At 47.4% G+C, this 15060-nt stretch overlaps 1 protein-coding gene across 1 annotated transcript in view; it reads right to left on the minus strand.

The window, feature by feature from the left end:
• Window positions 1–1948: 1948 nt before the first annotated feature.
• Window positions 1949–15060, minus strand: part of BCL2L11 (BCL2 like 11) — a 218406-nt gene continuing 205294 nt past the window's right edge. Inside the window, exon 3 of the mRNA XM_055122246.1 lies at window positions 1949–2075. Within this exon, the coding sequence (XP_054978221.1) occupies window positions 2059–2075 (17 nt within the window). The 3' untranslated portion in view covers window positions 1949–2058. The remainder of the gene's footprint in view (window positions 2076–15060) is intronic.

Consider the following 15060-nt stretch of genomic DNA (forward strand, 5'->3'; position numbering starts at 1 on the left):
TGGGGAGTGAATAGTGACCCTGCTGCCCCAGTCAATCCACATTAGCATGAAATTCCAGAAAATGATTTATTGAGAAAAAGGGTCTGGGGCCAGAGCAATAGTACAGAGAGTAGGGCATTTGCCTTGCGCATTGCCAAACTCAATTGGATCCCTGCATCCCATATGATATCCTGAGCACCTCCAGGAGTAATTCCTGGTTTCAGAGCTAGGAGTAACCTCTGAGTAGCCTAAAAGTAATCATAGTGTGCATCTAACTGCAAGAATAAGCCCACTTACACTATGCTTGAGGCTCATTTCCTTGCTTGGTTTCTAATTCCTCTTGTTCACCTCCCAACTCCAGTGCATCCATGAATACTGTAGACTTGGTGTCTGACAAGACTGAAGCAGGTGATAGGTTCATAATTTTTATAATAATCTATATCTGAATGAGATTTGGAAAGTGTGGAGTCCAGTATTGCAAGGGTATAATTATTGAGGACTCATTATGTAAAATTCCAGCTGATTTAAAGTGCATCTGAATAGGAAATACTAAGTCAACCTGGTACCTGGCAAAGGCCCAGAACTGGAGTGGAAGGAACTGATGGTGTGGCACCTGATACTCCTGGACTCACTCTGCTATTTCACTGGAGCTGGGACCTACTGGAAATTGTTGAAGCTCTGAACCTCAGATTTCTCTTCTGCTCAGTACTCATAAGACTTAAACTGATGCTGTCTTTGAAGGGTTGGGAGAATGAATGAGAATGCTCCTAGCCTGGTGTTGGCAAGTGGGCATACTCAGCAGATAGGGTGGCCCTCCCTGGCTCTACTGCTTTTGTAAGGGTCTCTGTAATATGCACCCGTACTCCTGGTTACTATGACCTATGTGACCACTTCCTTCTCCACTGGACCTTTCCTGAATCATGAGACATAGCCAGGTTGCCTGAGCAACCAGAGGAAGAAATGTGGCATCTGGGTGGAGTTTACAACTCTTCTCAGCCCCTGATTCCTGGGGTCACTTTGAGATCATCACCCCCAAACCAATAGAAACTATCTTTTCATTCTCTGAGTTTTGGGGTCATCCTGGCAGTGAGCAGGCCAGAGAGATGCCTTTGACATGATGCTACTGGACTAGAACATACTTTCTAGGACATTCTGCAAGGAAGACAGGAAATCCTGTTACTTTGACAGTGCTGGAAATGTCCTTCTACAGACATCTTCTCATAATGGACGTCTCATTCAGAAACCAAGGATCTCCAGCTTGCCCTTGGAAGTACCGTGTAGTCACATCCCCAAAGCTACAGGACCCTGGTCTTGTCTCATCCCACCTGACTCTGTTCTCTGTCTCAGTTCTCAGTCCACCTGAGCCACCACCACCAAGTCTCCAACAATAAACACCACAAAGTGATAGTGTAGCAGGTAGGGCACTTGCTTCACACAGGGTTAACCTGGGTGCGACCCTCAGCATCCCAAGTCCTTCCAGGAGTGATCTGAGCACAGAGCCAGAATAAGACTTGAGCACTGCCAGATGTGGCTCCAAAACCCAACAAATAAACACTGGACTAGACCCAAGACACACAGCTGAGACACCGATACTATGGAATTTTCTCTTTCCAACACCCTGCCCCTCCTCACACTCTGTCCCTCAACATACACATATACACAAACCAAACAAACACTCATACACACACATTATGGTACAGCCTGATCAACTACTGACACACTTTTTTTAAGGTGCAATTTTTAAAAACACATTTTTTAAAATTTATCCTTTTATTGAATCACCATGTGAAAAGTTACAAAAATTTCAGGTTTAAGTCTCAGTTATACAATGCTCGAACACCCTAAAAACTGTCACTGTCACTGTCATCCCGTTGCTCATCGATTTGTTCAAGCGGGCACCAGTAACATCTCTCATTGAGAGACTTATTGTTACTGTTTTTGGCATATCCAATACGCACGGGTAGCTTCAGGCTCTGCCACTCAGGCTTGATACTCTTGGTAGCTTGCTGGGCTCTCCGAGAGGAGCAGAGGAATTGAACTCCGGTCTGCCGCGTGAAAGGCGAACACCCAACCGCTGTGCTATCGCTCCAGCCACCCTAAAAACACATTTTAAAACTAAGATTATATTTCCTCCACTACAGGCAATACTAAACAATACTCTCATTACAATGATGGAAATTTTTTGTATTTTTTTTTGCTTTTTGGGTCACACCTGACAATGCACAGGAATTATTCCTGGCTTTGCACTCAGGAATTACTCCTGGCAGTGCTCAGGGGACCATTTGGGATGCTAGGATTCGAACCTGGGTCGGCCGTGTGCAAGGCAAAGGCCCTACCCGGTGTACTATCGCTCCAGCCCCTGACAGACTTTTTTTGGATTTATTTTTAATGCTTTATGACAATATCCAAAGGTCATTTTGATGAGATTTATTTTTTATTGTCACAAAATAGACTCCATACAGTATGTACTCTTTCACCATTTCTAAAGGTGCAGGTGAGGGCCCACTTTTTCTAAGTGATGTTAACACACAGATGCTGACTGAGTTGTGAAGAGATGAGAAAGACTTAGCTCACTGGGTGAGTTGAAGGGCTAAGGAGACTTAAAATTCAGGCTGCCTGATTCAAAACTGTGCTGTTAATGGAGCCACAAAAGCTACAGGAAGAACAACAACAAGAGTATTTCTGGGCACTATTCTTAGTACTTTAAATGTTATAAGTATTTCTCATCTCCTATACATTTATATGTAAGGGCCGAGAACTAAAATAGGGGTAAGGATCTTGTCATAATATAATGCCAACCCATGTTCAATCCTGGACATTACTGGTCATGATGCAAAAACAGAAATGAAATTTAGATTGATACACTGAATCTCATTCATACATACTTATATATTTCACTTTCATTTGCACATAATTTTATGTGTTTCTATTATATCTCTATGAGTCAAACTTTATTTCATCCTTAGGTTAACTTTATGACTTTACCTGGGGGGAGGGTCATATGATTTTTATTTTTCATTCTACAGTGGTGTACTACATTCATTGGTTTGCATATGTTGAGCCAACCCTGCATCTTAGGGATACGTTCCACTTAATCTTCATGTACGATCCCCTTTTTTTACTTTTCCTGTTATTATTTGTTAGTTGCAGCTATAATGCTTAGCAGTGCTCAGGGGGACACCCTGGTTGTGCTTGAGAACCTACTCAGTGCTGGGGATTGAACCCAGAGCCTCAGACACCCTAAGTGCTCTTCCACTTTACCTACACCCCTGGCCTCAGTGTACGATCCTTTTAATATGTCACGAGATATGATTTGCTAGCATCTTGTTGAAAATTTTTATAATTGTATTTATCAGGGATATTATTTTCTGCTTTTCTTGTGTCCTTTTTTCTTATTGAATCACCATGAGATACACAGACACAAAGTTGTTCGTGATTGGGATTCCATCATACAATGTTCCAACAATGTCCAGTTCACCAGTGTATATTCCCTACCACCAAAGTCCCCAACTTCCCTCTTACTCACCTCCCCCCACCCAGCCTGCCTGTATAGTAGACACTTCTCTCACTCTCTCTCTCTTTCCTTCCTCTCTCTCTGTCTCTATCTCTGTCTCTCTGTCTCTTTTTCTGTCTTTCTCTCTTTTTCTCTCTCTCTCCCTCTCTCCTTTTAGGCAGTGTGGTTTCCAATAGCGTTTCTGAAAGGTTATTATATATATATCACTTTATCTCCTTTCAACACTCAGTTCTTATCCAGAGTGACCACCTCCAGTGATCATTGTCACTGTGTCGACTTCATGACTTTATGAGATTGACCCTCACCTCTCTGCTGAAGTAACTCTTGGAAGTTTGAGCTGCCGGAAAACGGACAACTTGTTGGAGGAGCTGGGGGGCCAGTCCTGAGCTGGAGACACAGTCCCATTCCCAGGCTGGCTGTGGTGTGGGGATGGGCTGCTGGTGGCCTCTTTGGAGACCCTGCCATGGCACCCACTTCCAAAGGGGCTGTGCCTCCCCCCCCGGCTGGGAAGGTGACTCCCAAGGTGACAGGCCTGTCCTGGTGGGCCTGGAGCTGAGCAGGCAGACAGGGAACTATACAGGCTAGAGTTGAGGGGGTGGTGTGCCTGGAGCTTCTGTGCCCGCAGCCTGGGGTGGGCTGCCAGCAGCCAGTGTGTTGGGAGGGCATCCACTCCTTGACGGCTGACCAAGGTGCCTGCACAGAGACTGGCCCTCACCTGAACAAGAACCAAGGAGCCCGTTGGGGAGAGGGTGCCTGAGAGGGGTAATGGACTCTCCCCCAGACAGTGGGAATTCTTCTCCATCTTCCCTCAGCCCCAGAGCCAGGAGGCAGCAGTGCGCAGAATGCAGAGAGTGAGGCCTGGCTACGACGGGCCCCTGCAGTGGCTGCCCGGCCGGCCCTCTCTGGCAGCCTCTGGCCTCTGTGCCCTGGGCCTTCTATCTGGGCAGGGGTTTCTGGCTGGTTCCTAGGGAGCCTCTTCTCCATCAGGCCCATATCTGTTCCCTTCCAGCTGCATTAGCACATGAGGTTTCTGGCTCTTGGCCTGAGTCTCAATCACAAGAAGAGCAAGGAGGTGGCGGTCCTGGGGCCCTGTCTTGGCAGCTCTTAGCTAAACCAGAACACAGCCAGGATCAGCACTGGCCTGCGCCTGAGGCAGGGTCAGGGACACTAGCACTGCGTGGCACCAACCACGTCCAATCAATGTTGCAACCAGAAAGGAGCACTGGGCTGCTTTTCCAAAACTGCTGCTTTAACCGAACATGAAATCCTATACTTAGAAGACATTTCCCAAGATGCACAAGGGGTGGAAAATCTGCCTTTTCTCCTCCAGTGCTGGAGCTACCCTTGGTTAGTATCTAGAAACACTCCTTGGCCTTGAACACATTCCTCATTGGCTATATGGCCAAGGGGAAGGAGATGGACCGAAGGTGGCACTGGCCTGTCCTGTCCCCAACCTCCCCTGCCTGCTCAGCAAATGCGGGATGTTGCTGCAGGGCTGTAAAGGAGGAGAGTGGGACGACGTTTCCCAGCAACTGGGGAGGAAAGGCTCCAGGCTCTGCCCTGGACTCCTCACCTGAACCCCCATATACCGCTCACATGCTGCATGGATGAGCATGGAATGAGCACAGGTCTGCTGGCCTGATGCCCAGCTCAGACTCCACCTGAAGAGCACACCGGTCTGCTCACCTGGTGCCCAGCTGACTCCACATGAAGCACACACGGGTGGGGCCTTGCTCCACCTCTGTAAAGTGAGCTGAGGGTGCAATCGAGGTAGGAATGTTCAGAGAAGCAGACGTTGAGGCTCATCACAGAGGAAGAGTGGTGAGGCTGCACGGCTTCCTCTCAGCCCAACGAACTGCTGCTCCACAATTCCCCACACCAATGGGATGTCTGATCTGAAGGTTGGTTCTCTTCCTACCAGCTCCACAGCCCTGACAGCCCACCCAGCCTGAGTTTCTATGATCGCAGTGGAGAGAGGCAGGTTTGCCTCTAGCTGAAGACACAGAGTGTGGCATCCTGGCATGCAACAAGCCCTAAGCTTCCAGAATTGACCTAGAGACAAGGGCTTCATCCCACTCACCTATCACTGCTCACACACACATTTGCAGGCACACATGTCCAGATGCACATACATTCACATGTATGTGCTCACACTCACTCATTAACACACATTCACACATGTTTACACACACATCCACAAATTCATGAGTACATAAATACAGACATGGACACACATATACACAGTACATTCTAAGCACTCATTCATATCTGCATACAGATGCGCAATCATATATATACACATGCTCACCTTCACACATGTATGCAGATAAATACATTTACATGTACACAAATACACACTTTAACATATGTCAACAAACACACAAGTGTTTGTGTCTACAGTCACACACAAATGAGTAGCTATGCACTTAAACTTTCAGACACATTCACACAAGTGTTCATGTTTGCTTGTATACACAGTTTTAGGCAAATATATGTACAGATGCAGGTCTATTATATGTGTGTACACAGGTACCTTTGCGAATATGTTCCAGTCGATGCTGAGTTTCTCCTCAGGATCTACCTGGGAATGAGATACAGATGCCACCTTCCCAGCTGAGGTCTGGGCTAACATGAGGAGTTCAGTGACTTCTAAGTTGGAACATCTAGCCAGCATTAAGGACTTTAAAGGTGGGGAATATTTGCCCCACAGGCCACTTAAGACCACCACATCCTTTGGTCTGTCTCTGCAGACAGAGCATAATAATGACATATTTGACCAAATAACAGGCTAATTCTCCTCTCCCCCTATTTTTTTAATTTTTGGCACGCATTTGGAAATATTCAGAGCTTACTACTGGATCAATGCTCAGGGATCAGTCCTAATGGCCTCAGTGGACCATATGTGATACTGGAAATCGAGCCCAGGTTGGTCAGCTGCTGCAAGGCAAGAGTCCTACCGTCCAGGCCCAGCAGGTTAATTCTTAAGTTGATCATTTGTATGACCACAAACTGTCATCCCGTTGCTCATCGATTTGTTCGAGCGGGCACCAGTAACATCTCTCATTGAAAGACTTATTGTTACTGTTTTTGGCATATCCAATACACATGGGTAGCTTGCCAGGCTCTGCCGTGCGGGCTCGATACTCTCAGTAGCTTGCCAGGCTCTCTGAGAGGGGCAGAGGAATCGAACACGGGTTGGCCGCGTGAAAGGTGAAAGCCCAACCGCTGTGCTATTGCTCCAGCCCCAAATATTCCAACAGCCCTTGGAAAAACAAAAATTCCACGCCCCCCCCCCCCCAAAGAACAGTGTCTAGTCTAACAGTTGCACTTAGTGACCAAGTATAACTCTCACGTTCAGGGTCTTTGACCACCAGATTGCCAGCATAGACTAGAGAATGGCCAAGAGGGCCTAGATGTAGTTTCTGATTAAGAACTGCTTCAATTGAGAAATGGGGTAAAACAAGAAAAAGAGGGGACGGAAAGACAGGTTCCCTAATAGAAGGAGCCACCTGTATCACAGTCACATCAAAGTGACTTTTCATGCCGGCATCCCACTGCACTCCAACGTTCTCCCCGTTTGTTGCTCCTTCCCAGCCTCCCACAGTTGGTCCGCTTGACAGGGTGGCCTTCATTAAATGGCTGTTTCATTTTTAATCTGATAGTCTGTAAAAATCACTGCCTGACAAGCAACAAAGAACAGCAGGCCACACACACCAAACACGCACACACAGACATACACACAGATGCTTGTTCCTGGGATGGTGCCAGGCAGTTCATGCCAACGAAGAAAATGAAATATACTTGTTGGAGAGAAAAGCGAGCCTGGCAGGATTCCTATCACAGAAGAGACCAAGCCTGTGGCTGGCGCTCCATTAGTAGGCCTGTGGTGGAATTACAGGACGATTATGATTTTATCCAGAAATGATCACAGAGAGCCACTGGTGCCAGCTACACAGATTTCTTTCTCAGAGTCAGATGCAGCACATGCATAGAAAAGCAGCTTTCTCCAGCTCTAGACTAGAATATGGAAAAAGCTTAGCCAGTTGGGAAAGAAAAGAGGGCATGGGCAGCAGCCAAGGAAACCTCTCCAAGGAAGGCGGGGGGGAAGCCACCCTCTTTACTTTTTCCCCAAACTGACAAATTTGACTTGTCAGATGCAAGTTCAACTTGTGGACAATCCTTTCCCCACTGATAATCTCCATAGTAACTGCTGTGTCACGTGGTGGCAGAAGGAGCCATCACGGGCAAGCCACTTTCCACACTGCTTTTCTTCTGGTAGATTCCAGCGCATCGGCCTAATTAACAGGAGCAGAATAGAGACTTTGCAGACAGACTTTCTCACAGAAGCACCAAGATCATGTTGCACCTTCTCTTCCCATGCCTGAGGCTCTGTGCCAAGATTTGAGGACTCCTATGTGGTATTACCCTCCTCCCTCCCTCTGAGTTTGCTCAGTTTCAAGCAACATGGTTGAAAATGCGGTTCTTTGTAGAGTCATGTCTGCAGGATCCGTCAGTTCTTCTCTTGGAGCTTTTTTAGCTATCAGGCTCTGGGGAGCCTGGACCACATTACAGAACAAGCCCAAATTCAGCCCTAACTCACATGACCAATGTCTCTGCATCTTTCCAAGTGCTTCCACGTGAAAAACAGGTACAAGTACAGGTCACTCAGTTCCTTGCATGGTGGTGTTTGCACAAGTCATTTCTGTTCCATTCCCAAGATCTGTCTCTCAGTCGATGACTTCATGGGCGTGGAAAGTTCATTCATTTTCACAGGTTTAGGGTATGAATGAGCTGCTGCTCACCAGCTAAAATGATTGGTGATTCACTCCAGTGCGGCATGGTGAGGGGGTGATGGATCTTCTGCCTTCTGAGTCCCACTTTGAGACTTACGGGACCAGGACAGCCCATCTCGACACCACGACGCTGGCCAGAGCTCATCTATTCAGACGACTCAGGCAGCTCCACTTGTCCTGGTCTTGAGTCTTTGGCTTTGTCTGCCACAGGACAATTGTACTATTGTCTCCAGATTAATGACGTTTTTGGTCAAAACACAATGATTTTCGACATTTCTTGACCTCTGTACCCTCTGTCTGAGATAGGCAGTCCATCCATGGCCCAGAACTGCCTCCTGCTCTAGTCTGAACTGCATGCCTACGGGTGTTTTTAATTAACCCCATGGGTCGTTGTTGTCTGCCTGGAGCATACCCAACTCCCAGCCAATCTGCATGTGAGTCCGTACAAGCTGGGGAAGAGAACAAAAGTGGCCCAGTGGAGGACAAGCCAGGGCCATTCATTGAGGACTTGCCCAAGCCCAGGAGTGAATTGGCTGCCGTGGCTCATGTGTGACAGAAAGGAGGCAGAGAGGGCATGGGAAAGACTCAGGGTGGAAAAGACAGAAGACACTGGGGATGCCCTCCTGAGAGGTAGAGTTTGCCCCTTGAGGGGGCACCTCCGACCTGACTGGTTAGGAATGCACACTTGACCCTTTCCTGTGCACCCTGATTTGGAAACAGGGACAAAGCTTTGAGAATTTCTCAGTTCTACACCAAGGCCCAGCAGTGTAGAAACATATGTCATCAGGTGGTAGTTTGGCTTGTTGGGCTGGTTGCAACTGATGATGGATCTGAGCTCTCTTCTAGAAGTTTCTGACCTGGGAGACTGGAGAACCAGGGGACGTTGTGAGTTTAGTGTCCCTGGATGTGTGTTGTCATCTTGCCCAAACCTGTTTGAAAAGAATAAGGAAAAGCCTTTGTGGTGGTGGTGGTGGTGGGGGGGGTGCATAAGTTGCCCCAGATGGAAATTTAGTTTTGTCTTTAAAAGAGCTGGTTTCCGGGACTGGAGCCATAGCACAGTGGATAGGGCATTTGCCTTCCACGCGGCCGATCCGGGTTCAATTCCCAGCATCCCATATGGTCCCCTGAACACCGCCAGGAGTAATTCTTGAGTGCAAAGCCAGGAGTAAACCCTGAGCATTGCTGGGCGTGACCCAAAAAGGCAAAAAAAAAAAGAAAAAAGAAAGAGCTGGGTTCCACGAGTGAACCCCCAGAAAATCCAGGTATGCGGGACTTTGTGACTGAGAACTCTGGGTTCAATGAGATGGAGATTCTCTGCCCTAATCCCTCCCTGCCCTTTCCTCCTCCCCCTTCCCCCCTCCCTGTCTCCAGAAAGGAACAAAATGATGCTCTCCATAATCATGCCGCCGGACCCCACGCCAGGCTGTTTCACTCTTGGTGCCCCAGAGGGGGGCAGGTTAAGACCCCTCCCCACCCAAGGAACCCAGCTCCAGCAGCCAAAAACCTCCAGAATTTAACCGCCGCCATGTTCACGGCCACTCTCCACACACTCTGGCTGAGCCTCATCCATGAGTGAACCTTTTCTTGGACACTTCATAGGACACACCCTACCTATACTCCAAGAGCACTGCACCACATTTGATGGGATTCAAAGTAGGAGGCAACCAACCTTAGAGGGGAATACTATATTATTTCGGTTCTGCTTTGGGGCAGGGATTGGGATTCAGGATGGAAACCCCCAAAATATGGTGGTGGGAATGTATAATGGTGGTGGGATTGATGTTTGAATATTAAATGTAACCAAATATTGTGAACTACTTTATAAAATTAAAAAAAAATTAAAAAGAGCTGTGTTTAAGGACCTTCTCCTTTGGTCCGAATTGATGCCCACATTTCCTGTCCTTGCATTACCCAAGTAGAAGCCATGCAACAGGCCACAATAACCCCACCTTCTCTCTCTTTTCTACTCCATCTTATTCCCATGAAAACATCTCCCCAGCACTACCCACAGCCCGACCTTCTGCTTCTTGTCTTCAGATGTACTTTTTTTTTTGTCAGCAAGAGAAGAGTTATAGAGAAGGAAATTGAGGTTGAGCTACCAGGAGATTGAGGTTAAAACAACAACAGGGGTTTAATTGAGGTAAAAAAAAAAAATCCCAGGGGACAAAGCCCAAAGATAAGAACCAAATTCCTAAACTACCCTGATATCCATACAGATGGGGGCTCAGAAAGACTGTAGTTCAAATGGCACCATAGAACAGGTCATGCACTACATTCTCCTTGTTTATATCAGGAATAGTTGACCCCAGAAACATGCTTTCAAACATCAAGACAATTCTAGATCTTTACAGCAGTCACAGACTGAAGACATGGGAGCTGTATTCCTCCTGGGGAATGTGTTTTGTTTGGTACAAAAGTGTTTGAAGATTTTAAATTACTTGTCAAGCCTTTTCTTTTAAATCATAATCTTGCCTTTCCTATATGTACAGATTAAACTCTTTCCAACTCCTATTGAAAATTGGGATGATATGGCCAGACTGGTCATCTCCTCTCCTGTGGAATTCCTTGAGAAGGGAGACATAGTCTCGTCCTCTCCCTAATGTGCTCCACAGTTTTCTATCACTGGACTAAATTTTGTGTCACCCAAGATTCCTGTGTAGAAACCTTCCTCCCAAGTTGATGTTCCTTAGGCAGAGGAGATCCTCAAGGAGTTCTTAGGAATCCTCATCATATTGAATAGGGTGAGTGACCTTAGCCAAGGGGCCCTAGCAAGGACCCTTTATCACCACATGAAGTGCAATAAGAACATAGCCCACATAAATTGTCTGCTATAGAGACTGGGGTGGCGGGGAGGGGACGGGGATTGGTGGTGAAAATGTACACTGGTGGAGGGGAGGGTGTTCAATTATTCTATGACTGAAACTCAAACATGTAAGTTTTGTAATTCTAGCTCACTGTGATTTAATAGGAGGAGAAGGAGGAGGAGAAGGAGGGGGAGGAGGAGAAGAGGAGGAGGAGGAGGAGGAGGAGAAGAGGAGGAGGAGAAGAGGAGGAGGAAGAGGAAGAAGAAAGGATAGCCTACAGTTCTGTTCTTGGGTCTCCAGCTGGTCCAGAAATAAATGTGTGAGAGAAACTGCTGTTGTTCATAAGCACAGTCTCAGGGGTGGTTATGGTGAAGGTACCGGCTTTGGAATCAGTCATAGGACTCTTCCTCTCACCTCCTAACAGGTGGGACAGAAAGAACTCCTGTAGGATATCATTGGTCTGTTCTTTCTCCCTTGCCACAAAGAGTTTAGGTTTATCTGGTAATACCCATCACAGTGCTCCTGAAGCATCTCCATTCCTCTGTGTTTATTGGAATGTAGCTCTAAACACTTTAGGACAACATTGGTATGTCCTGTTCCCCTTGCCACAGGAAGCTTAGGTTTATCACAGTGCTCCTGAGGTACTACCACTCCACTGCGTTTATCTGTAAACGCTTCTCTATGCTCTCTTCCCCAACCTCTCTATCACCTTTTCTGCCTAATCAGACTCTGTTAACTTGTAAGGTCAGATTCCTCAGAAATCTATGATTTTATATATATGAGTGAAATATTGCCTTTCTCTTTTCATTATGTCTTTTGAATAGTTTAATTTAAAGCAATGTCCTTTTTGTATGGACAAAGGAAGACAGTTAATATTATGCTTTTGTAATTGTAACTTGGGATTTAATTGCCTTCAAATATTATTCACTCCCAGGCATCTGCTTTCTCGACTTAAGCCTCAGTTGCCCTTAGTTCCTAGCACCCCAAAAGCAGGGTCCCAATGAGGGACTGAAAGGACTCAGGGAATGCTGTGAGCTACCCTGGCATCAATATGGGCCAGGCCAAAGTGCCACGATTCTTAACGATAAGTTAAGAGCTTGGTCATGGACAAATGCTGTCATGATCCAAAAGCAACGACAAGACTAGGACCCTGCAAGGGATAGGAAAGACTAATCTGGCCTGAGCACTGTATTCTGAGATTGAGATGACCCCAGGAGAGCAATTCTATAAGTTTAATGTATCTCTTACTATGTCCATACAAAATGATTAATATTATGAATGCTTATATGTTAGTTGGACAAGGAGAGGAGAAACACACCCATGGGATTCTGCTCTTGGGTGGGTCGTTCTGCTGAAGGAGAATCTGTCCTAGAAAGCAGCATCCCCTGAGGGAAAGAACTTTACCCCTATTGATTGTGACCACACCCATGTATAAGCCCTGACCCCTCATGCTTGGGGATTTAATGAGGCTGTAAGAGTGGGGGTGGGGGGGATCCAGATCCAGTCCCGGAGCAAGAAGGAGAATGAAGGATTATGGGGGAAAGAGAAGTAGGAGGAGAATCAGAGGAGAATGGAAATGGGAATGGAATAAACTGCAACTGAGACCAACCAGCCTGGCTGCCATTCCTTCCATCACCTGCCCATCGTCATCAACCTCCCTGGGGTAGGGGAAGCAGCATGAGACTACTGAACATGGGCAAGAGAGATAGAGCACTGCTGCCCCTTTTTTGTGTTTATACCAACTCCCAGGTCCAAATCTGTGAGGTGCCACTGGGACAGGCATAAAATGTGGCAAGGGACACAGCAGCTGCCTGTCACCTTCAGCTGCCAGGGTGCACTAGTGATAAATATCCCAGAACTCAGTGTCTATTCCTGCCCACGCAAACCTGAGCCACATCCTCCTTCTTGTCTCAGATCAGGAAGGCTCAACTCCATATCACCCTCACTCAGGGGAGCAGGGTAGAGACCCTGTTATTTCAACTCCCACCTCATTAGTCATATAAGTTCTAAGCCACATATAACTTCCTGAGTGGGCTCCTGGTCATTCCAAGTGCCACCCCATCCCCCACCACACAGCTGGATTCCCACTGTGACACCCCACCCCAAGGCGCTACTTTCAGAAGACCTTTTGTCCAGAGAAAAAGAAAAAACCATACTGCTTCAGGTTTCAGGTCTAACTGCTTTGTGACAGTGAATGCTGGGGGGGAGATTCTTCCAAGGTCCAAAGAGTTTGCCTTTCTGTGGACCAGAGAGAGAGAGAGAGAGAGAGAGAGAGAGAGAGAGAGAACCTCCATCCAAGAGATCTGTTTGATCCCTATTCCCATGTAGTCCCCAAGGACTGCTGAAGTCATCCCTAAGGTGGGGTCTGGAGGATCACCTGAACATTTCTTGGTGTGGTCCACCAATCAAACCAATAAGGAGTTTACTCTTTTTAAATGTTGGTGGAGGGCAGGGCTCTCAAGCAAGACTCTGGTACCAGGGCTCACTCCAGTGATTCTCTGCCAGTGTTATATTTGAAGGTCCCAAGATGCATTGCTTCTTGGGCTCTGTGAGCCCTGGATTACCTGGGACACCCAGGTGGTATTTGCTGGAGCCCTTCAAGCAGAGATCAAGCCGTGCTTGATTGCATGCAAGGCAAGTGCCTTATCCCCTATGTCCTGTACTATCCTCTGCCTCCTGCTATTTTTTTTTGGGGGGGGGGTCTTTTTGGATCACACACGGCGATGCTCAGGGGTTACTCCTGGCTCTACACTCAGGAATTACTCCTGGCGGTGCTCAGGGGACCATATGGGATGCTGGGAATCAAACCCGTGCAAGACAAACGCCCTACCCACTATAGTATTGCTCCAGCCCCGCCTCTGCCCCTTTGCACTGCAGTGTACAGGGCTATGTGGAGGAAGATTCCTGGGAGAAAGTGTAGCTTCCACACATCCACACATACCCTGTCATACATACTCAACAGAGAGCAGATGTGCTGCCTCCCACTGCAGAGGGCCCCCAGAGGGCTTCAGAGGGCACGGAAGGGCTCTTGCAACCCACTCCTCAGTGCCCATCCCACCATTATGAAACCACTTCAGAGAAGGAAGTGTCAAACAAGAAGCAGGTGCTGCAAAACCAGGGCAAACACCCTGGCACCTGTGTGCCAAGGAAATAACTGTGAAGTTGATTTTGGAAGCAGAGCCCTAGATGGCTGCAGCAGCCTGGCACTGTCCTGTCCTGGGCCTACTCCTGACAACTCTGTCCTCGTTGAATCCCAAACAGCCCTCTTAGCAATTTGTGGCTATAACTCTTTACAGCTAAAACTTACTCTTAGCTCAGAGTGGTCTGGACACGAGGACCCTCTGGGAACCACGGGGGCTCCCAAAGAACCCTACCGGGGGCAGCCTCTGAGGGGACAAACTCACCACCTCTCTTCAGATCCCCACTTTTCAGAGGGCGGAACTCCACCCCTGGAAGAACTGGGGCTACTCCCACCCCAGCTCCTGCATGGTGGGTGGGCAGCATTTAGCAGAGATGGATGCCTTTGCTCCAGCCCCCCTTCAAGAAAGTCATTTAAAGAGGTGTCCTGTGCATGGAGCTGGCCGTGACAAAGCTGCAAAGCATGGTAGCGAGCGCCCACATTTTGAGCCACTCGATTCTGCAGACTCCTATTATAATAAGATTCTATTATGACCCAAATTCGAAGGACCACCCACCGCTTTCTTTATTGGATCTTTCCAATAAACTGGCCATGCTCGTAGCAAGGTCCCTGTAGGAAATAGAAAATGACAGTTCTGAAATGAAATGAAGGGGCCACATGAGCCATAAAGTGGGGGTATGTGTTCTACATATGTCTAATCGGTGCCTCCCATAAAGCCAATCTGTGCTCAGAGTTAAGAATACAAGATTCAGATAAGGCTCTTATCTACAGATCAAATCCCTGGCACTGCATGTGCTCTCCTGAGACCCACAAAGAGTGATCCCTGAGCAC

This window comes from Sorex araneus, chromosome X (genome assembly GCF_027595985.1).
Source record: "Sorex araneus isolate mSorAra2 chromosome X, mSorAra2.pri, whole genome shotgun sequence".
Lineage (NCBI taxonomy): Eukaryota > Metazoa > Chordata > Mammalia > Eulipotyphla > Soricidae > Sorex > Sorex araneus.